Source organism: Schizosaccharomyces cryophilus (assembly GCF_000004155.1).
Source record: "Schizosaccharomyces cryophilus OY26 unplaced genomic scaffold supercont4.2, whole genome shotgun sequence".
Taxonomy (NCBI): Eukaryota; Fungi; Ascomycota; class Schizosaccharomycetes; order Schizosaccharomycetales; family Schizosaccharomycetaceae; genus Schizosaccharomyces; species Schizosaccharomyces cryophilus.
In genome coordinates this window covers 1,123,010-1,145,040 of record NW_013185625.1, presented here as the reverse complement: position 1 = coordinate 1,145,040, position 22,031 = coordinate 1,123,010, and the positions used below count along the sequence as shown (strand labels likewise).

General features: G+C 38.1%; 9 protein-coding genes across 9 annotated transcripts; 4 read left to right on the top strand and 5 right to left on the bottom strand.

The window, feature by feature from the left end:
• The first annotated feature begins 80 nt into the window (after window positions 1–80).
• On the top strand, window positions 81–2,404 carry SPOG_02050 (zinc finger protein Cps3). Its single transcript, XM_013167154.1, has 2 exons — window positions 81–394; window positions 444–2,404. The coding sequence occupies exons 1-2, from the start codon at window positions 292–294 to the stop codon at window positions 2,096–2,098; spliced, it is 1,758 nt and encodes a 585-aa protein (XP_013022608.1). The 5' UTR covers window positions 81–291; the 3' UTR covers window positions 2,099–2,404.
• On the bottom strand, window positions 2,373–3,370 carry SPOG_02049 (methyltransferase; the record flags this gene model as incomplete). The annotated part of the gene is made up of 2 exons (XM_013167153.1): window positions 2,373–2,600; window positions 2,729–3,370. The coding sequence occupies 2 exons, from the start codon at window positions 3,368–3,370 to the stop codon at window positions 2,373–2,375; spliced, it is 870 nt and encodes a 289-aa protein (XP_013022607.1).
• A 288-nt stretch (window positions 3,371–3,658) lies between these two features.
• Window positions 3,659–5,010, top strand: SPOG_02048 (siepin). Its single transcript, XM_013167152.1, has 3 exons — window positions 3,659–3,985; window positions 4,041–4,508; window positions 4,558–5,010. Exons 1-3 carry the CDS (start codon window positions 3,825–3,827, stop codon window positions 4,691–4,693), a joined length of 765 nt encoding a protein of 254 aa, XP_013022606.1. The 5' UTR covers window positions 3,659–3,824; the 3' UTR covers window positions 4,694–5,010.
• On the bottom strand, window positions 4,673–7,056 carry SPOG_02047 (meiotic spindle pole body protein Kms1). Its single transcript, XM_013167151.1, has 3 exons — window positions 6,819–7,056; window positions 6,302–6,738; window positions 4,673–6,256 (listed from the first exon to the last, which is right to left on the bottom strand). The coding sequence occupies exons 1-3, from the start codon at window positions 6,879–6,881 to the stop codon at window positions 4,951–4,953; spliced, it is 1,806 nt and encodes a 601-aa protein (XP_013022605.1). The 5' UTR covers window positions 6,882–7,056; the 3' UTR covers window positions 4,673–4,950.
• A 936-nt stretch (window positions 7,057–7,992) lies between these two features.
• SPOG_02046 (sorting nexin Mvp1) lies at window positions 7,993–10,765 on the top strand. The gene is made up of 10 exons (XM_013167150.1): window positions 7,993–8,340; window positions 8,388–8,645; window positions 8,700–9,324; window positions 9,385–9,437; window positions 9,486–9,503; window positions 9,550–9,689; window positions 9,750–9,994; window positions 10,036–10,228; window positions 10,267–10,443; window positions 10,485–10,765. Exons 1-10 carry the CDS (start codon window positions 8,247–8,249, stop codon window positions 10,686–10,688), a joined length of 2,007 nt encoding a protein of 668 aa, XP_013022604.1. The 5' UTR covers window positions 7,993–8,246; the 3' UTR covers window positions 10,689–10,765.
• Window positions 10,766–10,879: 114 nt separating this feature from the next.
• SPOG_02045 (NADH dehydrogenase) lies at window positions 10,880–12,598 on the bottom strand (the record flags this gene model as incomplete). The annotated part of the gene is made up of 2 exons (XM_013167149.1): window positions 10,880–11,451; window positions 11,491–12,598. 2 exons carry the CDS (start codon window positions 12,596–12,598, stop codon window positions 10,880–10,882), a joined length of 1,680 nt encoding a protein of 559 aa, XP_013022603.1.
• Window positions 12,599–13,712: 1,114 nt separating this feature from the next.
• Window positions 13,713–16,984, bottom strand: SPOG_02044 (Cullin 4). The gene has a single exon (XM_013167148.1). The coding sequence runs from the start codon at window positions 16,471–16,473 to the stop codon at window positions 14,275–14,277; it is 2,199 nt and encodes a 732-aa protein (XP_013022602.1). The 5' UTR covers window positions 16,474–16,984; the 3' UTR covers window positions 13,713–14,274.
• A 150-nt stretch (window positions 16,985–17,134) lies between these two features.
• SPOG_02043 (plasma membrane alkali metal cation/H antiporter Sod22) lies at window positions 17,135–20,165 on the top strand. The gene is made up of 2 exons (XM_013167147.1): window positions 17,135–17,527; window positions 17,643–20,165. Exons 1-2 carry the CDS (start codon window positions 17,404–17,406, stop codon window positions 19,886–19,888), a joined length of 2,370 nt encoding a protein of 789 aa, XP_013022601.1. The 5' UTR covers window positions 17,135–17,403; the 3' UTR covers window positions 19,889–20,165.
• On the bottom strand, window positions 20,012–21,789 carry SPOG_02042 (dipeptidyl peptidase). The gene is made up of 2 exons (XM_013167146.1): window positions 20,738–21,789; window positions 20,012–20,686 (listed from the first exon to the last, which is right to left on the bottom strand). Exons 1-2 carry the CDS (start codon window positions 21,597–21,599, stop codon window positions 20,289–20,291), a joined length of 1,260 nt encoding a protein of 419 aa, XP_013022600.1. The 5' UTR covers window positions 21,600–21,789; the 3' UTR covers window positions 20,012–20,288.
• Window positions 21,790–22,031: the final 242 nt, after the last annotated feature.

Below are 22,031 nucleotides of genomic sequence, written 5' to 3'. Positions count from 1 at the left end.
AAACAACAATTGAAATTACCACCAAATGACAAAATTGATCCTTTCTTTTCCTAATTTCATAAAGTTGGAGGTATCTTTCACCATCTTATATCAAGTGTTTACCCTAAAGGCCGGTTCGACCTGGCCCAAGCTACCATAACAAGCTACAACCTCCGACAGCCATAAAATTCAGTTTTCGCGGAAAACAAGCTATTTTTGGAGTAATCCAAGACCATTTGGATGCAGTTTAAGCTGCGTCTTTAAAAACGGTTGATTTGCAGTGGATTGTGAACCAATCGCTCAGAAACGAAGATGACGAAAAAACACGCTTTTAAAAATGCAGAAGATATGAAAAAATATCACTTGAGTGAATTCAATTCCGAAGCTACTCCCCTCACTAGACCCGCAATGAAAAGTGAGTTTCTGCGGTATTATATCTGTACGGCTGCTAATCAATATACTAGGCTTACAACATGTTCCATGTAAGTTCTTTCGCCAAGGAACCTGTACAAGCGGGAAAAACTGTATTTTTAGTCACGACTTGGAATCTGCGTTCGAAAAAACTGTCTGTAAATATTTTCAAAAAGGGAATTGCAAATTCGGCTCCAAATGTGCATTAGAACATATCCTTCCGGATGGAAGACGTGTAAAAACTCGCGCCCTAACTTCATCAATGCTTGCCGGCCCTATGAATCCTACAGATCAAGTTGCCTCTACAATGGTAAATCCAAGGTTTTCGAAAGAAATAGCTGACTCGGAACTAAGAATGGAAACACCAATAGAGAAAAAACCGGAACCTGTAATTGAATCATACAATGCGATGCATATGGCTTCTACTGGCGAAAACGCTTTGCCTACCGTGTCAGTGGAATCTACTAAAAAAGCAAATGCTCCACCAGAAAGTAATAATTTGGACCAAGAAAATATTTCCTTTGTCCCTTCAAAAACTAATGATAATCAAGATCAAACTTCATCACCTAATGCTTATAATACATCTATGAATGCCTCCATATTGCCATCAACAAAAAGAGTTGTATCTAATCCCTCTATGAAGCCTCCCTTAGTTGAAGGATCTTCATCTTTTTCTTCGGGTCCTGGAATGTTATCCTCTCCTCCTTTAACCCCAGAGAATCATCAAATGTTTTATTTACCAATGAATTCGTTGAGCACGGGTGTGCGTAATCTCAAATTACTCCCTCAAGATGCTTTTTCCTTTTGTTTAAGGTCGCCTTCTTTGGATCGTTCCCAAAGTGCCTCTATTCTTCCTAGAATATCATCCGGTACTTATGCCGGAACTAACAATATTGGACGCTTTGCAAAAAGTCCACCTCCAGTGTCCGGACATGGATCAAACGGTTTGAAAAATTTAGGGAATAGTGGCTTACTTTATTCTTCGTCTGCATCTTTCGATAATGTGCATGCATTCCCTAGTCGTCGAAGTGTCCCTAACCTGATGTCTACCCTCGGAACAAGTCCATCAAATTTTCATGCTTATAATTCAAAAAACACAGATAAGACTCATTTTAGTAAATTGTCTGCGTCCCAAAGTTTATTCCCTTCAACATCGCTATATGGCTCGTCTGTAGGAACATCTCAAGATGAATTGTTAAGCACTGATGGAGCTGACGAATTTGCTAATGAAGAAGACTTTATCCCTAATAGTTTGCAAGAACTCCTAACTCCGGCTGAGCTAGAACGAAAAATGAGTCACGGTGATGATTTTCCCAGTTCTTCGTCTACAAATCGATTTATATCGAAAGCGTCATCTGGTTTAAGTAGCAATAATGCTACACCCTTCGGTTCGGTTAATGGAACACCAACCTCGAGTAGGTTTTTTGCTTTCTTTGAACGAAATAAGGAAGGAAACAATACGTCTACTAGAGTGTCACCAGCTGCAATCTCAAAAATATCCCAAGATTCGTTGAATCTTAACCATACAAAAGCAATGCATTCCAATCTGTCTGCTATATCTGAGGCTTTCGAAGCAAAGCTTAATGTAAATGGAAAAACACGTGAAGAGGATTTAGCCTTAAAAACTCCATTCCAAGCAAACGAAAAACAGCTTCCATATGATTCAGCGTTGGACGAAGAAACACAATTTCAAATGGATGAAGAATGATTTAAAAATTTGCGCAAAAAGTTACTTTATCGTCATGTTTTACTAAAAAAAATAAAGTAATAAGCTACGCTCTAATATTTGCTCAGTACAAAACAGTCTACTGTCAAGAATGTCGTTTAAAAACTATAATGAAATGTATAGAACTCAGAAGATCTTTTTTATCTTCAAATACTATTACAGCAATTCTATATTAAGAAACTGTTTTTCATCCTTGTAAGGCTACTCCACTCTGATACCATTAAAGATGTTTTTTATAAAAATAACAAACCCATTTTTACCGGGAAATCTCATAGAAAATAACAGGAGGACTATTGTAATAAAGGAGCTTTGTGTAATTTTTGTTTGTTAAAACTCGTACATTAAAGTTGGGGATCAACTGTAAGAAGTTATCAATTGTTTCCTGTCTTCGAAGTGCAGCGGCTAAAAGAATCTTACAACGAGGATTGACTTGAGTAAGGTCATTCATCGTAGTCGCTAAACATCGTAAATCACCTTCGTATGTCTAAACATCAGGATGCCCTGAATGAAAATATTTGCCATGTGTCCAAGGATGCTCATATGACAAATATTTTGTATTTCAGGGCAACGCAAACAGTTAGTACGTCTTTTAAATGAACGTAATCAACTTACAACGTCTGATGCAAGGACAAGCTCAGCGTAAACAGGCGGATCAACACCCCAAAGCAAGCGTTGAACAGAAAGCGCACACTTGTTCATATGAGCGTTTTCTTTTACACCCTGACAAACTTTATTATCTCCGTCAGTGGCCAATACAGAAGCTCCCATTTTTGAGCATAATATACTGACTAAGCCAGTACCAGCACCAAGTTCCACAACTCGGGTCCCTGGAGGTATAGGGTTCTGATATAGCAGTTCCGCAAGAGCCATTCCAGCTTCCCAAGTACGTGTGCCAGTGGTCCCTTCTCGTAACAAAATATTCTGAGACTCGTACACTTGAACTGAATAATCACCCAAGGTATATTGCACAGGAGGTATTTGCTTGCTCGAGAGTGACTCTATGTATATGTACAAAAGCGTCTCGTTGGGCTCCGCATGGTTTTGACAGTGTATATCAAGTAGTCGAAAATAGGATTTCAAAAATAACTTAGTATAGATAGATGGATACAAAAATTCACTTAAATAAGCCTGTGCAAAGGGCTTAGCCAACGTCAGCCATTCGTTGTCAGATGTTACCCACTGAAACTGATCCAAGCTGACTTGCTGCAAGTATTGCTGTTTAACTTTTTGTAAAAATTCAGGAATTGTATCCATCAGAAAAAAGAATCCTAATAAAACCCAAAAAATAAATATATTCTATCCCCTAAGTACAAATAAATAATGGTTAATATCTTCCTTTAACTCTTAAAGATCAAGGCGAACTTAAGCAATGCATAAGAGGAAGAAGACCAAAAGTTTATAACGCCTACGATTACGAGTTTGTTGTTTGACAATAAAGCTTATTGTTGCCGTTAATCTTGAATTATAATACATACAAGAGAACCGCTTGATTCTCAGTCTATTTCCTATTGACACAAAGTTTTATCTTCTGTAAGGATTATGAAGTGGTCAAATGGATTTTTACGTCCTTTTTGATTTTATTACAATAATTTGCCTCCTTCTGGTGGTGACTTTTGCCGCGGTACGGACGCGCGGAAGAGCCGAATCCATGCTTCTCGTATTTTATTGTCGCCTCTAACTATATGGAATTTGTATCGAAACGAAGAGAATGAAGCTTTGGTTACGTTCATTTATAGGTGGATTTAAGTTATTTGTTGGGATCCTTATTATTGTTCTATTTTCTATTCCTAGTCTCGTTAGTTATATAATATTTTATGACACGGTTATTCCTCATGCAGTGGTACAATATCCTGTATATTTTAATTACACGTAAGTTTCTAGGTTGATGCTTTCTTTGAGGATGCTGACACATTGATGTATACAGAACTGGAAGCGATTACCCCTATGCCAAAGTGAATTTGGATCACTTCAGCATAGATCCTAGGCTTCCTGGAACATCTATCCTTCAATTGAGTATCCCCCGTTCTCGACGTAACCGAGAGGTAGGAAATTTCATGATTTCAGTCGACTTTCATGGAAGAACCGAGCAGACAACGATAAAATCTGTTTCCAGAACGGTCCTTTTTCCACATTATTCAAGTATACACGAACAGCTGAAGCTCGTACTTTGCTTTCCTCTTTATCTAGCGGGGATCTTAGAAGAGCGGGATACAGTAAGCGTAAAGCTTTTGGAGTCTGAAATGTTTGGGAAACATCGCAGTGCAATTAACACACTATCTTCACGTTTCTATGTTGGTGATAGTCCTAAGAGTGCAAGTATTCATATCCACTCTAAGGATATTGAGTTTTATGATGCAACTCTAGCTTTTGCATCCAAACTACACGGCATGCGGTATGTTGTTAAATCTTCAGATAAGATTTTGCTAATATAATACTTCTAGATGGTTCATGTATACACATAAGGTATCCGCTTTTTTCGTTTTTACCGCCCTGTTTTGGTTTACTGGGATATGTACAACCTTCATTACTTACTTGATCATTTCATCTACATCAAAATCTCGGAAAAGAGTTGCTTAATGATTCAAAATGTTGTAAAAGAAAACAAGAATATTTATGTCTTATAAACTAGCTATGATACGTTGTCACGACACTAATACCTTGAATGAGTCCTATGAATTTATGATTTGATTGATGATCCTCGACACTTTCGAAAATTAATTTTGTAGCACTGATTATAATTATGTTTATTAAGCGCACATTAGTAGTTGTTTCCTAGGAAAAGATTGGCAGATACGCCCTCATTAATATAATTGCGTTCATTAGGCATACATTCATCATGAAGGTTGAGCCAGGTTGTTTTCATTATATGATATTTGAATTAAATCTTCGAAAAATGACAGTAGAAGTCGTATTATTTGCTGACAAAAAGCTGCTAATACAATATAGCAAAAATCCTGAAGTGTAAGAAATAAGGACATGAAAAACTGAACAATCACCGACCGCCATTTGACTTTTGTAAAACCTGCTAACTTTATTTTAACTTTTTCGGAAAGAATGACATTCGATGGAGAAGCTGGATGTTCGTCAATGAATGAAATAACCTGGTTTGTAAATGAAGAGCCTGGGGTAAGTTCATCTTCGTCTATAACACTACCTTCTCTACTAGACTGAATGCTCGAATATAACTCGGGTGTATTTGAGTCGTCTAGTCCGGGCATCGAGATTTCATATCGTTTTTTAAATTCATGCAAAAGAGGGGACATGTTTGATAAGCTCTGTATGATCCACTTTTGTATTCCAATTTCTTCTGAAAGTATGGTGAATCCGGAAATCAATTCTTTGTTCCGTAAACGTTCTGTCTCAAGAGAGCTTGTCAGATTTACCAAATCCCTGTAAAGGTTTTCTTTTGGTTCCACTTGATATTTCTTAGATGGAGATTCGTTAGTTTCCTCTTCAACGAATGATTTCACAGGAGAAAAGGGTATTGACAAAAAAGGGGTAGGAGAAGAAACAGTGAGTTTTTCAAACTTGCTAGGCGAAGGAGAGTCTAAAGACTTTTTTTCTAAACTGCTAAATTTTCCCTTTCGAAACACTTCCAACTCGCCCTCTAGCTGTTGGCAATGGATTTGTAATTTATGGTTCTCAAACTTTAGTCCTGATAAAGCATCTTCGTTTAACAACGACTCAGAAGCAGCTTTGTATAATTCGTTGAAGCTGTTTGCTTTTTTCTCTAATTCTTCCAAAGCACTCGCATATTTGCTTTCTATAATGGAAAGTTGCTTCTTTCCATGGATAAGTTCATTTGATTTCGCTATAAGCTCCGATTGAAAGTTCTCATTTTCTGCTCCTAGTGCTTCGTTTTTACTATTGAGTTTTCTAATTTGCAAATTTTGAGCCTCTTGTGTTAAACTCATTTCTCTATGTTGAGTTTCAAGGGAACCTAGGTAGTGAGTCAATTCGTCAATTTTTCCATTTAACAGATCGACAATTCTAGATTTATTTCTGGCTTGATCTCTTGCTTGATCCAGAGAATCTTGGAGTTCCTTCAATCGCAAGTTTTGACTTTTGACTGTATTATTTTCGATACCATAGTTGCTGAATTGGTTGGCTACCCTGTCAGCGGCAGAAGGTAGAGGATTCCTGTAATTATTAGTAACAAATACCATTTTCTTTTTTTTTGCATACCATGTGAGCGGAGTCGAGTGGGCAAAAGGGGTACTGATGATATTGGGGGATTTCATCTCTAGTTGTTTTGAAGTAGTCGGTAGAAGAAGCTTTTGAGCTTGAATCTTAGACGGACTTTCGATGGAGTCAAAAGAGGAATCCTCCATTGCATGTTCCTGAGCAGGTGATGATGCTTGTGAGTGCTGTACTAAAGGAACTGATTTTAAGACAATTTGCTCCACGGGGTCTTTCTCAGTGTCAGCATTTCCACTTTTACTCGACTGTACTAGCTTTAAGTATACTTCTCGTAGATTTTCCTTGGTAATGGAGAGATCCGGGTTCTTTTGGACAAACTCTGATGTAGCACGCTTTTGGAATTCGTTTAAAAGAGGAGGAGCAGAAGTTGAACGTAGAAGCTCAATGTCATCTATAACCGAAAGGAATTTGTTTAAGCTAATCTACAATTTGTTAGCAATGTTCCAATGATGTTGTTTCAACAAGGATTCAATTGGAAGCCAGAATGCTCGAATCCACATACTTTTCCTTTCTTTCCAAAGTCGTAGGAATCAAAAATTAAATCAAAGTCTTGCGAACGCTGCATGACGCGCGAAGATCGCGCGTTTTCGAAGAATACTGCAAATGCAACCCAAACTCTTTGGCCACGTACTAAGCGATCCTCAATTCACTTTCTAGTAACTAAATGATAGTATTTTTCAATAGAAGAAAGAATTCCAAAAAAAATTGACAATGCCTTTATATTAAATAACACACTGACATTGTGTTGCTGCTATACAGCCAGAAGAAAGGAAAGCAGCAGAGCGAGAGACAAGCCTATTTATTATGAAACCACCTAAGCTCTGAAATATATGTATTGTAAGTATTAGGCTATTTCATTCATTATTAATTAGATTTTAAGTAACACGCTGCACGTAGCTTGTAAAGAAGAAACGAAATTTCAACAAGCACTAAAGCTGAGAGGTGCTACAAAATACATACGAAAGGCCATTATCTCATGAAGATGAAGATGAAGCTGAAGCTGATTTCATCAAGGAACTTGAAAGCTACCCAGTAGTGTTTTGGTATGCTGACGTTTTCTGTTTAGGCTTTCCATAATTAACAGCAGTAAGGAATGCTTAAAGAAACTACACATAATTCATGTTAAATGAATTAAGAATATGTATCCATTGACAGCGAATGCTTCCAAGTGTAATGCCATTTGATTATTCTTATGGACTGTATGTCTATACTTTCCATTCAAAAGAGGGTAGGGAAGGTTTCTTAAAGTAACTGAGCTTTTACCTTTCTAATGAGAAAACATAAAAAGTATTTCTCTTCCGATATGACTGAACGAACGCAGAAAAGATTGATTACTTCAATTCGAGAGCGTACTCATCTTTGTTCATATTTTCAGAAGGAGCAATTCAGTCAACTAAAGGGATGGATGCAAATTATTAAGCTTACTTGCATGAATCAGAATGCTTCGTTGATCCTCAAAATTGGAACGAGAATGAAAATAGAAAACATCAACTAGTGAACAAGTTCATTGTATTTTCACGAAATACGAATAATTGTTCTATTGACTTACATACTTTGAATTTCTCTGGAACAAGAGCTGAATGAGCTTCCTAGTGTATAAAACGATTCTCTATTAATTAATATTTTTGTTTACATACATAGCTGCGTTACTTTTCATCATGTTGTTACTTACCACCACCACCAAATGCTTCTTTGAAGGCCTCTTTAAAACCGACTTCAATTCCCTTTATTGTTTGAGTTTTCAAGGATAATAAGAGGATTATTGTACAATTTATTAGAAATATTTATTTGCCGTAATTTTCCAGGAAAAAATTGAGGAATTCTGTCGGTTTGTAACGTAACATTTGTACTATTCTATGGTATTCGCAGAATAAGACATTAACTTAATAAAAAGAAGAAATTTCGTTTATGCTGATATATATTAATTGCTATGAGTGATAATGTCTTTATGGAACCAGATCCATGGGCTTCAAATAGCACTTGGGGATCTCCCATCAAACCCCTGACTTTTGAAACCGCTTTAGGTATGCATAGAAGCCAGTTAGTAGGAAACTTTTTCTAATAGTGCTAGGAAACTCGTCAATTCCATCTCAGTATAAAGAATGCTGGGAAGAAATTCAAAACCTTGATCAATTTCTTTACCCAAACCCGTCTCTATACTCCAAAATATTTGGAATACCTGACCAAGTTATTTCAGAATTTTTCGACTTGATCCAGTGCACGAGCGAACCCTTGCAACAACGACAGTTTTTTGCCCTTTTAGCACTTGCCGCCTTTTATCAACTCGGAGTTCCCACTACTTTGGAGCAACTTCAAAAGCAAAGAAATGGTAAACTTTCTATATTCAGGTTTCGATCGATGAATTACTAACTGTTCATTTCAGTTTTACCTATCCTTCAAAGGTGTAACCTAGACCCGTCTCTTCTTCATAATGAAACTGAAGCACCCCTCTTCTCTCATCCTTCCACGATTAGCTCTCGTAGAACATCTTCAAACCCATTTCTTGTCTCCTCTATTCCGCAATTACAAAATATTTCCCCTTTCCCTAATTTTCCTTCTACTCCTTCTCCTACAGAAAGAAAGGGGTTTTTATACAATTATGATAATCCATACAGGCCTTCCTCTTCTTTTTCTTCAGAATCAGCCCCTGTTGTTCCCGATACGTCTCCTTCTCCAAGGGAGGGAGCTGCCGAAAATACATCTTATCCTCCGAGAAAGACTACACATGATAACTTTGGTAAAACCAATTCTCCTATTTATTTGTCTCAACCTTTCACAGAGCCTTCGTTAGATTCTTTGCCTCAGTCTTTAATAGATTCATCAAAGAACAACCAACGTAACTTTAGTCGGCGATATACACATACGGATCCTTTCTTTAACAAAAACGAGCTAAACGTTGATATTGATCTTGAACCTAGTGGCTCTCTCTTTTACCGCCATAACAATTACATAATTTCAGATTCACGCAATACTCGAGAGGTGTTAAGGCGATATAGTGACTTTTATTGGTATGTACTATCGTCCGTGTATTCTACTTCAAGTACTCAAGAATACTAACGGATCTTTAGGCTTCACTCGTACCTTGTGGAAAAATACCCTTGGAGAAGAGTTCCTTTACTACGTAAGTAAAAATGGTTTGCTTCCGCTCAAATTTTAACAATATTTATAGCTTCAAAAAAGTTCCATTGTAAGTAATTCCATGCTTTGGCGATGCTTTCTCCTAACAGATGTAGTTGCCAAACGAACAGCATCCAGCAGAAACACATTTTTAGAACATAGAAGACAGGGGCTATATGATTTTGTAAATGACGTTGCTTATCATCCAATCTTTTCGGAAGACGAAATTGTTCAAGTATTTTTCAAAGAGCCTAATGTACGAGCTTACATTGCTAAAAAGGAGGAATCTATACGAACTTAATACTAACTGTCTTAGGTGTTCAAAAACTGGAGAAAAGAAAATTCTACCCTCATAAAAGGAAGCATCGCTTCCATTCTTCAAGAGCCAATGGACTCTGTACCTGATGTATCGGAATCATGTAAAGAGCGGCTTTTAAAAGCTGGTACTGCTTGTACAATAGCAATTAATAATCAGGTCAATATTATTAAAATTTTTGAAAAAGCTATTTGTACAGTGGATCACCTTCATGACGATATCAATCGTTTACAAAACTCCTTTAAGTGAGTATAAAAGTTGAATTTCATTTTACTAATTTATTTAGCTGCTTACTTGACAGTGGTATCTATCATCGAGTTTTCAATTCTACTTTTGCCCAAAGAGAAAGCAATACCATGTCTTTGGTCAGTAGGCATGCCTACAATATTGATACATTACTGCATCAACGAAGTTTTACATTGAAGAATTCATTTATAATTAATCTTACTCGGGAAACCAAGATGCTTATATCATTAAGGGTATGTCAAAGTGTATGTATATGGGTTTTAACAATTAGCAATTGATTGAGAGAATGACCATCCCATTTGGTTCTGATTTAACCAAAGTTAAACATTTAATATCTAATGATGAGAATTTATTAAGAGAAGCTACGATAAACGATTCGACTAATGGAAGAAGCTCTGCTATTCTTGACAGGAGCCCCGAAAACCGAATTGAAAACAGTTTGCATAAGGTAAATATTATTACTAGAAGTTTATTTAACACAGGGTTTAGAAAAAACAATTTTATGCCGATACCCTTCGGCAAAGGTTCCGAATTGATCAATCCCTACAAGAAGAAATTCAGTATCTACAGAACTACATAACAATACTCGGGAACCCTTACATTGACTATTGCAAACAGCACATCAAGTATGAAGAGGAAGGTTTGAACATATGGCAATCTCTAAAGCGTGACTTCGAAATTTTATACGAATAATCTAATGTATTGAAAAGTTAATAGCTATAAAAGAATATACAAACAAAAAAAGAAACCTGTATGTAAGTAATAAAACGAGACTTAAAATCAGACTGTTGCTAGCTCTTTTGAAATCAACTTCGCACTTTAGTGTAAAGATGACTTTAAAATAAGCCCAAAGTAAGATCTACATATCTTGAGTGGGGAGATGTTTAAAGGGAAGAAATATCGCGGCCAAATAGGGAAGTTCTGATCCAATCTAACAAAACGTTGGTACGGTTACGAAGGGAATATAATTCTGAAAGATAGGCAGAGCGCCAGAAAAAGAAAGCAAGATAACCGCTGGCATGGATTTGCTTATCGAGGAAAGGAACATTCAAATCAGCAATTGCTTTTTCATGACCAACATAGGCAAGAGAACCTTGGTGAGAATACTTGAAAGGACGGAATACCTTCGTAGATGCATGCTTTTCATTAGCGAGAGAGATAAGAGCAGCAGAATCTAATTCCTCGCCAATGGCAATATGTCTGTCGACACGAGGCTTCTCGAAGTCAAGGGAGCCAAGTTTGTTGAAAAGCTGACCAAGGAATGCACCTTGTTGAGAAGCCACCTGAGCAGTAGGGGCGTAAGCAGTAGAAGTGCAGTCACCGAGAGCAAAGACGTCTGGCATACCGTTGACTTGCATGTAATCGTCGACAATCAAACCACGGCGATTGGTTTGTTCGTTCAAAGACTCGATGAGATTCTTGATGAGAGGACGAGGTCTATTGCCTCCAGCCCATACTAAGAGTCCATAAGGAATTGATTCTTCAACTTTATTACCTTCTGGATCGGTAACTTCGACAATGATGCTATCTGAGGTCACCTTCTTCAAGGCAGTCTGGGTTCTGATATTAATGTTGGTTTTAGCGAAAAGAGACTTGGTATATTCACGCAACTTGCTACTGAACATGGGGAGAACGGAGGGTAAAGCTTCGATGAGAGTAACAGAAAAATCGTTAGCAAGTTCAGGATACCAAGATTTAAGATCAGCGTTGATGAAATCAGCCATTTCACCGGCGAATTCCATACCAGTAGGACCACCACCGACGACTACAAAGTGAACATAACGGCGACGGGTTTCAGGATCAAGGTCCTTGAACTGAGCCTGTTCAAGACACTTCATGATGCGGGTGCGAATCTTTTGGGCATCCCACATCTCTTTCATAAAGCAACCATGCTCTTCGATTCCGGGGATGCCGAATGTTTGGGTCTCAGCACCAACAGAGCAAACCAAGTAATCATAGTTAATTTGCTGAACAAACTCCTGACCATCAGAAGTTTTTCTCCTAATCTCGACTGTTTTGCCATCCTTGTCGATATCGGAGCACTCGGCCTCATAAAACCTGACAAAATGAGACTTGTGACGAAGAAGATAGCGAATTGGTTGGACAATGCTGCGGCTGTGGACAGAACCGGTAGCAGTAGAGGGCAAGAGAGAGGTAAAAAGGAAGTAATTCCTTGGGGAAACAACGACTACGTTGTAGAGAGAGCTATCGACGGTTCGAAGGATGGAAGTAGCACCCCAACCAGCACCCAAAATGACAAGAGTCTTTTTAGAAGGATCAGGGAAAGGTTGTTTAGGATCGGGATGACGAAAGTTATAGATGGAAACACCATAGAAAAACACACTAGCAGCTACAATACCTAGACCAACTCGCTTAGCGAGCTTCCAGCGGTTCTTAAAAGGTGAAGAAGGGGAAGGAGATGCATCTTTGGCTGATGATGCATTTCTTTTAGGACTGGAAGTGTTGAAAAAGCGTGCCTTAGGAGAGATATATGTCTTGGAAGCAAACACAGAAGAATGCGACCTTCTGGCAAACGGCGAACCGAAACCGGAACCTGCGACGCGTCTGGTCAAAGATTGAGAAAGAAGCTTTGCCAAGGCCATTTTATATTAAATTTCGGTTTCAAAAGGAAGGACTGTTTATATACTGTTAGATAGAGAGAGAGGAGGGGGAAGTATCTAAAATTGAATAAGAAGGGAGGGGAAAGAAAAAACAAACGAGGAGTTAGTTGTTCTCTTTTGGATCCAACAATGAACACTGTAAGTAACCTTTTTTAATGATAACTTAAATGAATTTCTTCCAAAAACTAACGAAAGAAAAAAGAAAACAAAATGAAAACGACCAAACCCACTTCACCTGGGTACTAAGATTTAAATAAAATTTGAATAAAGGGGGAGGGAAAAGTTAAATCACACTATAAACCAAATCTGATAACCGTAAAGTAGACAGTAATAAAAAAGCCCCACAGCTAAGCTAATTTATTACGCAAATATGATTTTTGCAAACAGGAATCCTTCCTTGGACTCTTTTGCTTTCAAGAAAATGTGTATACAGAAGAAAGGTTATGGTTTGAAGTGGAATATAAAAAAATTGTCGAGTCTAGATACTCTTATACCTCTAGACCACTGGAAAGCCAGAACAGGATGACTGCTAAAAAAAGGATTTTTGTACCCTCAATTGCTCACCACATTAACCTTTAAAGCATTTTTGTTGGGGTATGCAGAACAGGTGACAACCAATTAGCGAAAGGCTTGCAAGAGGGACAAACTCCGCATTTCAGACAGCGACGCGGTTTATGTAAACAAATAAAGATCCGGATTATCTTTAAGATTTTTTGGGGTATCAGTTCAAGTTGGCTGTTGATGCATAAAGGTTTAGTTTTTGTTTTTACTTTATTTTTAACGATTTTTTACATAGTTATTTACTTTATTGATATATCTATTTTTGTTCACTTCGTCTATCTGTAGAATTGAATATTTGAGCCTTTTCCTTTTTTTCCGGATTTAGCATTTATCGCGTTTTGCAAAAATTATTCCGTGGGCTACTCGGTCAATGGTAATGTGCCGAGTAGCAAATAGTATCACGTTGCGTAAAGCGAAGGTTGTGATGTAACTTGTTTTCATTTAAGCAATATCTTGTCCTGAAGGACACGTCATGTTGAACACTAAATGAACGTTATTGCATCTAAGCGAATGGATTACATTCTTATGTGTCGTACGAAATTCGCCTGGCCGACGAGATGAAATTGAATGGTCGAAGCGTTCGCAAGGGTAAAATATACAGCGTACCTTGCATTGGTATTGGAAGGATGCAGTGAGATACAGAAACTGAAGCCTTATGATTTGCTGTTCTCTGGATTCTTAATCACTATATAACTATTATAGTAATAATAATAATAATTATAATGGTTATTATTATACTAATGATCATTAATTTTGTTATCATCAGAAGATTATTTACATATCGATTAGCTTTTGTTTCGTCCGAACGAGGGAAACCTTATTAGATGCTACCCACCTTACCAAATTGCCTATCGGCCGGTTGCTCAAGGAGAAGTTTGCCAAAAGGTTACGGTTACGGTTACGGTCACGGTTATAGTTATGAAGGATGGACGATGTGAAATCTCCATACAGTCAAATAGCCTGTGACTTTGGAGGGTAAACAAAGCAAAGCAAAGGAAAGGAAAGAATAAACATTGGTAAATTGTTAGTTTCCTTTCATGCTCATTTTCATCATTAATAAAAAGAAAACACCTTCTTAATCTTTCTCTCTTTCTCTCTCAAGATACATATACATATTCGTCATTTTCTGCTCGTTCCAGGTATTCTTTGTTAATGAGCTTTTCAATAGTCGATTTCACATCAGAAACGGGTGGAACACCACGATCCTTTGAACTCTCAATAGTCATGTGCACGAGCTGATCATGACGAAGTCTTTCTTTCTGTTTCATGATCCGCACTACCGTGGCTTGCAGCTCAAACTGCCTGTCTTGAACGACTTGTTCTTGAACTTCTTCGCTTTCTTGTCGTTCGTCTTTCAAATATATTTGATTGATTTTAATACGATACAGCTTATCTGTAAATTCCTCATTCACATAGAAAGTGGTGTCCGGCTTTGGAACTTTTCCCTTTGGGTCCATCAAAAGCGGTCGAACACGAGTGCAGCTTAAGGATTGCAAAGTTCTCGTCAAATCCGCGTCCGACAGTTCTGTCGATTTTTGTAGTTGCCGATACGTAATACCCTCCCCAGACGCGCATCGATTAAATTCTAACAAAACACATGCTTGGAATAACGAAATGCTAAGCTCTTTATTGCCAAGAGGAAATCGCGCTTTCACGAGACAATGCCCTAGAGAAGGAAGCCATCGAATTTGTTTGCTAGTTTGCTTCGTTAAATAAAATTTCTCAAATTGCTGTAAATCTTCTTGCATGTCCCCCGGCAAACGTACATGTCCTTCCGGGTACGATGGCCAATAGGCTTGGGACAGAACGTTCACATAGAGGTCTCGATGAAGGTTTTTGGACAATTTTGACTGTTTAAACGAACTTGAAAACTCCTTCGACAGGTTGATATCCTTAAACATTCCTTCCAAAGCGTGCGTAAACTGACTTCCACACGTCCTTTTTAGCATTTCCAATAGCATACGCTCGTTTTGTGAGCTTGCTGATTTGTTGAGTAAAAGGCGTTTTGCAATATCACGCTTGTAAAACGCTTCAAAGACGTCTTTACTTGAAACATATCGAAATATATCTAGTAGAGTTTCAAAAATTTGCTGTAGAGGAGTGCCATTGGTTACCTGCTCACCATACCGCAGTAAGTAGTCAATATACTTTGCAATTGACTTAGCTGGAGCTTCTCTACGTTTTCCTGATGCACCGTTTATAAAAGTTTCGAATGATTTACGCATGGCGTATGATAAAGCTTCATCGTTCGAAAAAGCGTTTTCTACAACGGACTGCAAAAAAGTATGCAAAGACAGTAAATTAGGAACTAAATGGTCTTCGTTTTTTTCATCATTTACAAGCTGAAACCCAATTTCGGTGAGGCATTCAGACCACGGTTGGACTAACTGAGAAGTTTCTGAAGTCAATTGGAGTAGAGAATATAAAAGTTTGCACGAATTTAAATCGCGTTCTTGCACAAATTTTTGAATGCCATTAACCAAGGTAGATAAATGGCTTTGAATCAAACGCTTCTGTAATGTTTGTAGAATATCATTTTGATGGCGAACCAAATCAAATTCGTTAATCAGCACAGATTCGTAATCTAGGCATTGTTGGACATACATCAAGTATTCATTCATTGGTAACGATTTCATCCGATCCTCGGATTGGGATTCATAGAACTGGTTCAAAAAAACAAGGTACATTGGTACAAACACGGGACTATAGGATTTGACACGATGAAGCATTGACATTGCTTCTTGTAGGCAACTACGATCAATAGGCTTTGCGCAATGAATATCTTCATAAAGTTTCAGAACGTCATTCAAAAAAGGAACTTGAATGGCCTTGGAAGCCAAGAGTTTATCACGAAACAAAGAAAGAGCGAAATCTTCTACCGTAGGAAAGTCTGAAGATTTTGCTAGAAACGTTTTATCCATGTAATAGAATACGTTCTGAACAGTTTCTACACGCTCCATCCATTGCTTCCAATGTCGGACAACGATGGAGCAAGCATTGATATCGTCCGTCTTGTGGGAAATGGAGGCCAAGCAAGCATCTGTTAGAAGCTGAATACCAGATGTAAAGTGATTTTGCAATAAAGTGAAGCAACGAGAAGCCTGGCTGGCCTTGGTTAGATTTTCCACACCTGAATATAACTCTTGATAACCTGTCTTTAGACCTAATCCTGCCATAATGACTTGCAGAGCAATATCGAGTTGTTGGATCATAACATTATAATACTTTTCTTGGCGCTGTTTAGACTTCAGAGGGTCAAACCCTTTGATGACAATTTTTTTGGCCTCCATGGGCATCCTGAATGTATTACTGACTTCTATTGTAGCCTGATAAATTAGCAAAGAGGAACAAATAAAAGTACTGTGCCAAGGATCCGGCAAGAATCGTCAACAAAACCTTGATATTCACGAAATTCAAAAGCCTGTTGATTGAAATCTATTTGACGCAAAAAATCCACCTTTTTTCTGTTTTGGCAATAAAAACCAAAGTGGAGCAAACCAAAATCAACCCAAAGAGAATTAAACAAATTATATTTAAGCACAAGAGCAATATCTCGACTTTAAGGAAAAGGACACTGTACTGCCAATCTCCTTAGCAAAACTGTACAAACAAAAAAGTTACTTTTAAGAAACGAACGAAATAGTAATTTTGCAAATGCTTGTGAACGCCTATACAAGGTAAGAAAATATAGCGCTCTTCAATATGTCAATTACGTTAAATGAAGAAATGGATCCTTCAATATAAATAAGCGATCTTTTTTTATGAAATAACCAACTTTTTCTTTCCCTTCCTTTTGGTGGATCGCTGCTAAGAATTGCTAGGAAAGCCTACTTCGTCTTAGCGAACATTGGTATTACACGAATTTTCTATATACTTATACATCAAAGAAATATTATACAAAAAATTTAAGGGAAACTGTCAGAATTGTCAACTGTATTTTTTAGAACAACATAATTCCCAAAAACTTTCCTTGATCCATTAATTTGCTTTTTTCCTGTAAAAATTTCTAATAGAATTGTTAATTGTCCATTGGAGTGATAAACGTTGTTGTGTTTGTGTTTAAATGCAGTTGTTGTTTTAACTTTGGCATAGTTTACACATAAATAATTCCAAACATCTTGCATACGTATCAAAACAAAACCGACGTCGGAGTTCTATACCTTTCCTTGTTCTTATATCCCTTTTGTGATTCCTCTCGTTCCGTTATTGCAGGTTAAATTTGGAGAATGGCATGGAGTCAGCTAGAAATCAGTAAACCGCACTTAGCGTATGCTATCTTGGGAGGGTTCACCTCTCTCTTTATGCTTTGCTCGTTGATTATAAAAGAAAAACTATATATGGGTGAAGCTAGTAAGTTTTCGGCTATTAGGCGAGTTCATCTCTACCGGTATTTATTGTTCTGGTAACTGTGTGTCTCATACTCATTTCTATAACATGCTGTTCTAGTAGTTACTAACCTCTATAGCAATTGCGACGATTTGCGGGTTGATTTTTGGTCCTCACGTTGCGAAAATATTCGTACCCACGAGTTGGGGTAATTCGGATTATATTACTTTAGAGCTTGCTCGTATCCTGTTAATTGTACAGGTGTTTGCTGCAGGTGTTGAGCTTCCACGGGCTTATATGCTGAGACACTGGCGTAGCATGTTAATTATGCTGCTTCCTGTTATGGTATTTGGTTGGCTGGTCTGTTGTGGGTTTATGTATGCTCTGATTCCCCGTCTCAGTTTTCTCGAAGCCCTTACTATATCTGCGTGTGTAACCGCGACAGATCCCGTTTTAGCATCGTCTATCGTCGGCAGAGGAAAATTCGCTCGTCGGGTTCCTGGTCATTTACGAAATATGCTTCTGGCCGAATCTGGATGTAATGATGGCATGGCAATCCCTTTTCTATACCTCGGTCTCTACTTAATTATCGACAAGCCAGCTAGACATGCTGGACGCGATTGGGTACTAATTATTATTCTCTATGAGTGCGTTTTTGGCTGCTTTCTTGGAGCTGTTATTGGCGTAATAGCTCGCAAGGCTATAAAATTTTCAGAACGTAGGGGTTTGATGGATCGTGAAAGTTTTCTTGTATTTTACTTTGTTTTGGCCGTGTTTTGTAGTGGTATAGGTACGATTATTGGCGTCGATGATCTACTTGTTGCTTTCTGCGCCGGTGCCGCTTTTTCTTGGGACAAATGGTTTTCAAAAAAAACAGAAGAGTCCCATGTCTCCAACGTTATTGATTTGCTTCTCAACCTTTCATTCTTTGTTTATATTGGTGCTATTATGCCTTGGGAACAGTTCCATATGCCTGAATTGGATCTTAGTGTTTGGCGCCTTGTAGTTTTGGCCATCTGTGTTCTGGTCGCAAGGAGAATTCCTGCCGTCCTTGCTTTTAAAAGATTAATCCCAGACGTCATCAATTGGAGAGAAGCTTTGTTTGCCGGTCACTTTGGTCCTATTGGTGTTGGTGCGATATATACTTGTCTCTTGGCTAGAGCTGAGCTTGAACATGACGAAACCATACCTACCGCTGAGCTTCCGCGTGAGGGTGATGCTAACTATTATGTTGTTAAAGTAATGTGGCCTGTCGTTTGCTTTTTGGTTCTTAGTTCAATTATCGTTCATGGAAGCAGTATTGCGTTTTTCATGCTTGGCAAGCGCATAAACACAATCGCCCTTACTTTAACCAAAACTAGAGATTCCCACTTTGCTTTTAATCTTCCAAGAGTTAATCAAGGTCAAACTTTACCTTTAAAGCGAGGAATCAGTTTTCGTTCTGGCGCTGCACCCTCTATAGTTTCTTCAATAAGACGTCGCCATCCTGTTAATATCCAAGAAGATGACGAGGCGTATGACGCGTCATCTGTTATTTCTGCTCCCAGCCCTGCACATACTCGGCTTCAGCATGTTGAGTCTCATCCCGAAGATCAGGATGAAGATAGAGAAGAACCTGTTCCTTCTGTCAAAGATTATGATGGTGAGCGTCGTCAATCTAATGAAGAAGATAGAGAGGAAGAGATGAATGAAGGCAACGAAAGTTACTTTATTGGGAATGATCTTGTGTGTGAAGATTCACACGGTAATATTATATCACGTTCACGACCAGGAGATCAAGAGGCTGAAAGACGACCCAGTGTAGAAAGCAAGGGTGCGAAGGAGCAGGATATGCTTAATGATGGTAAGCCACAATCCAGATTCCGTCGGTTTTTCAAAAATCTTCACGACGCATTTGAGCGTAATTACCACGTACCAGATAGTGACGATCGAGATCTTGGAAAAGAAGAAGCTGATATTGAAAATAACGTTCCTAGAAGAAATAGAGGGATATCTGATGCTTTTTCGCGTGAAAATAGTATTGAAAGACAGCGCCGTGAGGAAGTTCTAGGAAATATGAGAGACAGTGAAGATGAAGATGAGGACCGTCCGGGTATAAACCCTAGAGAGTTTGTAAACCAAAACAATGAAGCAGTTGATTTACTTGATGATAACCAGTCTGATCACTTTCCTGAGGGACATAGCCATCCAGCATCCGTTCCTTCGCAACCTGAACATTCTCCAGATAATGAAGGGGGAGAAGAAGAAGAAGAAGAAGAAGAATCCCAACAAAATAAACCAAATATTCGATTTTTGGATTTACCTACTCCTCGTCCATCCGGTCGTAGAAAGTCATATTCTTCTTATCGTCGCGGTTCAATTGGAAGTGGACATCAAAGAAGTTAGTTTTATGTAACAGTTTTTCAAAAAAAAAAAAAAAGGCTCTTTATTTATTTATTCATGGTCCTTATTTATTCATTGCAAAGTGTTAAGAACAGTTTTCTGTTTAATCGTCTTTGTTTCGTATAGCGCTCGCTTTTTTCTTTTGACCCTAAAATTCAGCAAAAAGAGCTAGAGGGATTTGAGGATCAGACGTTTCCTCGGTGTAAAACATCATAGCTTAGTATTGTTGGAAATCACTAATACTAATTTATAACTAATACATTATTGTCTACATATTTCTATTCGTATTAAGTGGATAAAAGTATTAGGTATTTAACAAAAGCATTGTGACACAGTGTACTAGGAATCATTACTTGGCAACGAGTATGGATATTAAACAGCATAAGTAATAATCAACAACGAATTATTTACCAAGATCATCTTCCCATTCGAAAAGTGGATCATGTACTTCACGGGATGCTTTTTCAGTGGCTCTCCAGACGCGCAAGACATTGCGACCCGAAATGTCTATAAGTTCATCTACAGAGAGTCCCAGATCTGCTAATCTGCTAAATAAAGCTGGGTATTTCGAGACGTCTTCGAGTCCTCTTGGAACCATTTCGATACCATCATAATCTGCGCCCAGGCCAATATGGCGATAAGAATCAGTAATTTTAGCAATATGCTGAATATGTTCTACTACTGTCTCTAATGTCGTATTTTCAGGAGTAGCGCTGATAAACGCAGGGTAGAAGTTGACCATAACAACGCCGTCTGTTTCTTTAACCCTTAAAAGGACATCATCAGGAACATTTCGGGGATCTAAACAATTAGCAACTATTTACATCACGTCAGATGAAAGAATAAACTTACGATTATGGATGGCTTTGGCAGAGCTATGGGAGAAAAAGGCTGGTGCTACAGAAACATCTAAAGCCTGGTGCATAACTTCGGGCGTTACATGGGACAAATCAACCATCATGCCGAGACGATTCATTTCACGGACCAGAGCTCGTCCAGCTTCTGACAATCCACCATTAGTTTGCTTACCACCGACAGCAGCATCAGCGAAAACATTATCACAATTATGAGCGAGCGTCGCATACCGCACTCCCAATTCGTAGTAGCGTCGTAGTATAGATGGGCTTCCAGCAATTTGGTGCAGACCCTCAATACCAATCATACTTGAGATGCGTTTTTGTAAGAAGTTATGTTTTACATCTTTACTTTTAGTAGCCAAAGAGAAGTCGCTAGGGTACTTGTCAATCATACGCTTAATCAGATCAAGTTGCTGCAAGGTTTGCTGAACAGCTTCATGTTCGCCAGATCTATTCCATGCAAGAAAGCTATCTGGAGCGAGTGGAGGACATTCAACAAAACCAGACCAAAATTGCCCACCTATATGGCCACTTCTAAGACGCTTTATATCGGTATGACCAGTAGTATGGTGAAGGTCGCTTTGAGCCAATTTGTTATCGTAATTTTCACGAATAAAAGTGGGAAAGTCATTATGACCATCAATTAAAGGAAAACGAGTCAGTACAAAGTGAGCTTTTTGCTCTGCAGTCGAAAATGAAGAAAATATGAAGAATTGCGGTCCTTTATAAAGGATGACAAAGAAACATGCTGAAAAAAGACATAAGCTTATTCTGATATACTTAGGGAGCCATTGTTTCTGCGGATTTGAAGACTGAGTAACTGGAAAAGGAATTGCAGACTTTTCTTCAGACGGCATGATGAAAAAGAAATTATAGCCGTAGGTCAATAACGTAAATTTGAAAAGATGAAAACCTTTTCAATATTCCTAACTTACTTATATCTACTGGAACCGTAATAAGGAGATTCAACTTGGTCTTGAAAATTAGGTGTTGTAATAGGCAACTTTCTTGCACAATCTATAATAAACGCAATTGCCTCCTTCGAAATTTGGACTTCCTGTTTACTTTTTATTCTTTTTTACAATTACTAGAAATGAACAAATGAACGCAAAAGAACGACAAAATACATGTTGAGAATTTGAAACAGAACAGAGATACGGGATCAATGTGGCCTCAAGCTCGCTTAATCAATTAAGTTCATTCAACAATAATGAATTCTGATGTATCCGTTCTCACTTGCTAAAAGATGAATACAGAAGATGTTGTTTTCGGTCCTTTTGTTTACTACG

Excerpts from the sequence above, each read along its gene's own strand:
- SPOG_02050 (XM_013167154.1), top strand. The coding sequence starts at position 292 with ATGACGAAAAAACACGCTTTTAAAAATGCAGAAGATATGAAAAAATAT. Across the intron at positions 395-443 it reads CACTAGACCCGCAATGAAAA|GCTTACAACATGTTCCATGT; the intron begins GTGAGTTTCTGC and ends TCAATATACTAG.
- SPOG_02048 (XM_013167152.1), top strand. The coding sequence starts at position 3,825 with ATGAAGCTTTGGTTACGTTCATTTATAGGTGGATTTAAGTTATTTGTT. Across the intron at positions 3,986-4,040 it reads CCTGTATATTTTAATTACAC|AACTGGAAGCGATTACCCCT; the intron begins GTAAGTTTCTAG and ends TGATGTATACAG. Across the intron at positions 4,509-4,557 it reads TCCAAACTACACGGCATGCG|ATGGTTCATGTATACACATA; the intron begins GTATGTTGTTAA and ends TAATACTTCTAG.
- SPOG_02047 (XM_013167151.1), bottom strand. The coding sequence starts at position 6,881 with ATGCAGCGTTCGCAAGACTTTGATTTAATTTTTGATTCCTACGACTTT. Across the intron at positions 6,739-6,818 it reads ACTTTGGAAAGAAAGGAAAA|ATTAGCTTAAACAAATTCCT; the intron begins GTATGTGGATTC and ends AACAAATTGTAG. Across the intron at positions 6,257-6,301 it reads CACTCGACTCCGCTCACATG|GAATCCTCTACCTTCTGCCG; the intron begins GTATGCAAAAAA and ends TAATAATTACAG.
- SPOG_02046 (XM_013167150.1), top strand. The coding sequence starts at position 8,247 with ATGAGTGATAATGTCTTTATGGAACCAGATCCATGGGCTTCAAATAGC. Across the intron at positions 9,325-9,384 it reads CGATATAGTGACTTTTATTG|GCTTCACTCGTACCTTGTGG; the intron begins GTATGTACTATC and ends ACGGATCTTTAG. Across the intron at positions 9,995-10,035 it reads CGTTTACAAAACTCCTTTAA|CTGCTTACTTGACAGTGGTA; the intron begins GTGAGTATAAAA and ends TAATTTATTTAG.
- SPOG_02044 (XM_013167148.1), bottom strand. The coding sequence starts at position 16,473 with ATGCCCATGGAGGCCAAAAAAATTGTCATCAAAGGGTTTGACCCTCTG.
- SPOG_02043 (XM_013167147.1), top strand. The coding sequence starts at position 17,404 with ATGGCATGGAGTCAGCTAGAAATCAGTAAACCGCACTTAGCGTATGCT. Across the intron at positions 17,528-17,642 it reads ACTATATATGGGTGAAGCTA|CAATTGCGACGATTTGCGGG; the intron begins GTAAGTTTTCGG and ends TAACCTCTATAG.
- SPOG_02042 (XM_013167146.1), bottom strand. The coding sequence starts at position 21,599 with ATGCCGTCTGAAGAAAAGTCTGCAATTCCTTTTCCAGTTACTCAGTCT. Across the intron at positions 20,687-20,737 it reads TGCCAAAGCCATCCATAATC|ATCCCCGAAATGTTCCTGAT; the intron begins GTAAGTTTATTC and ends CTAATTGTTTAG.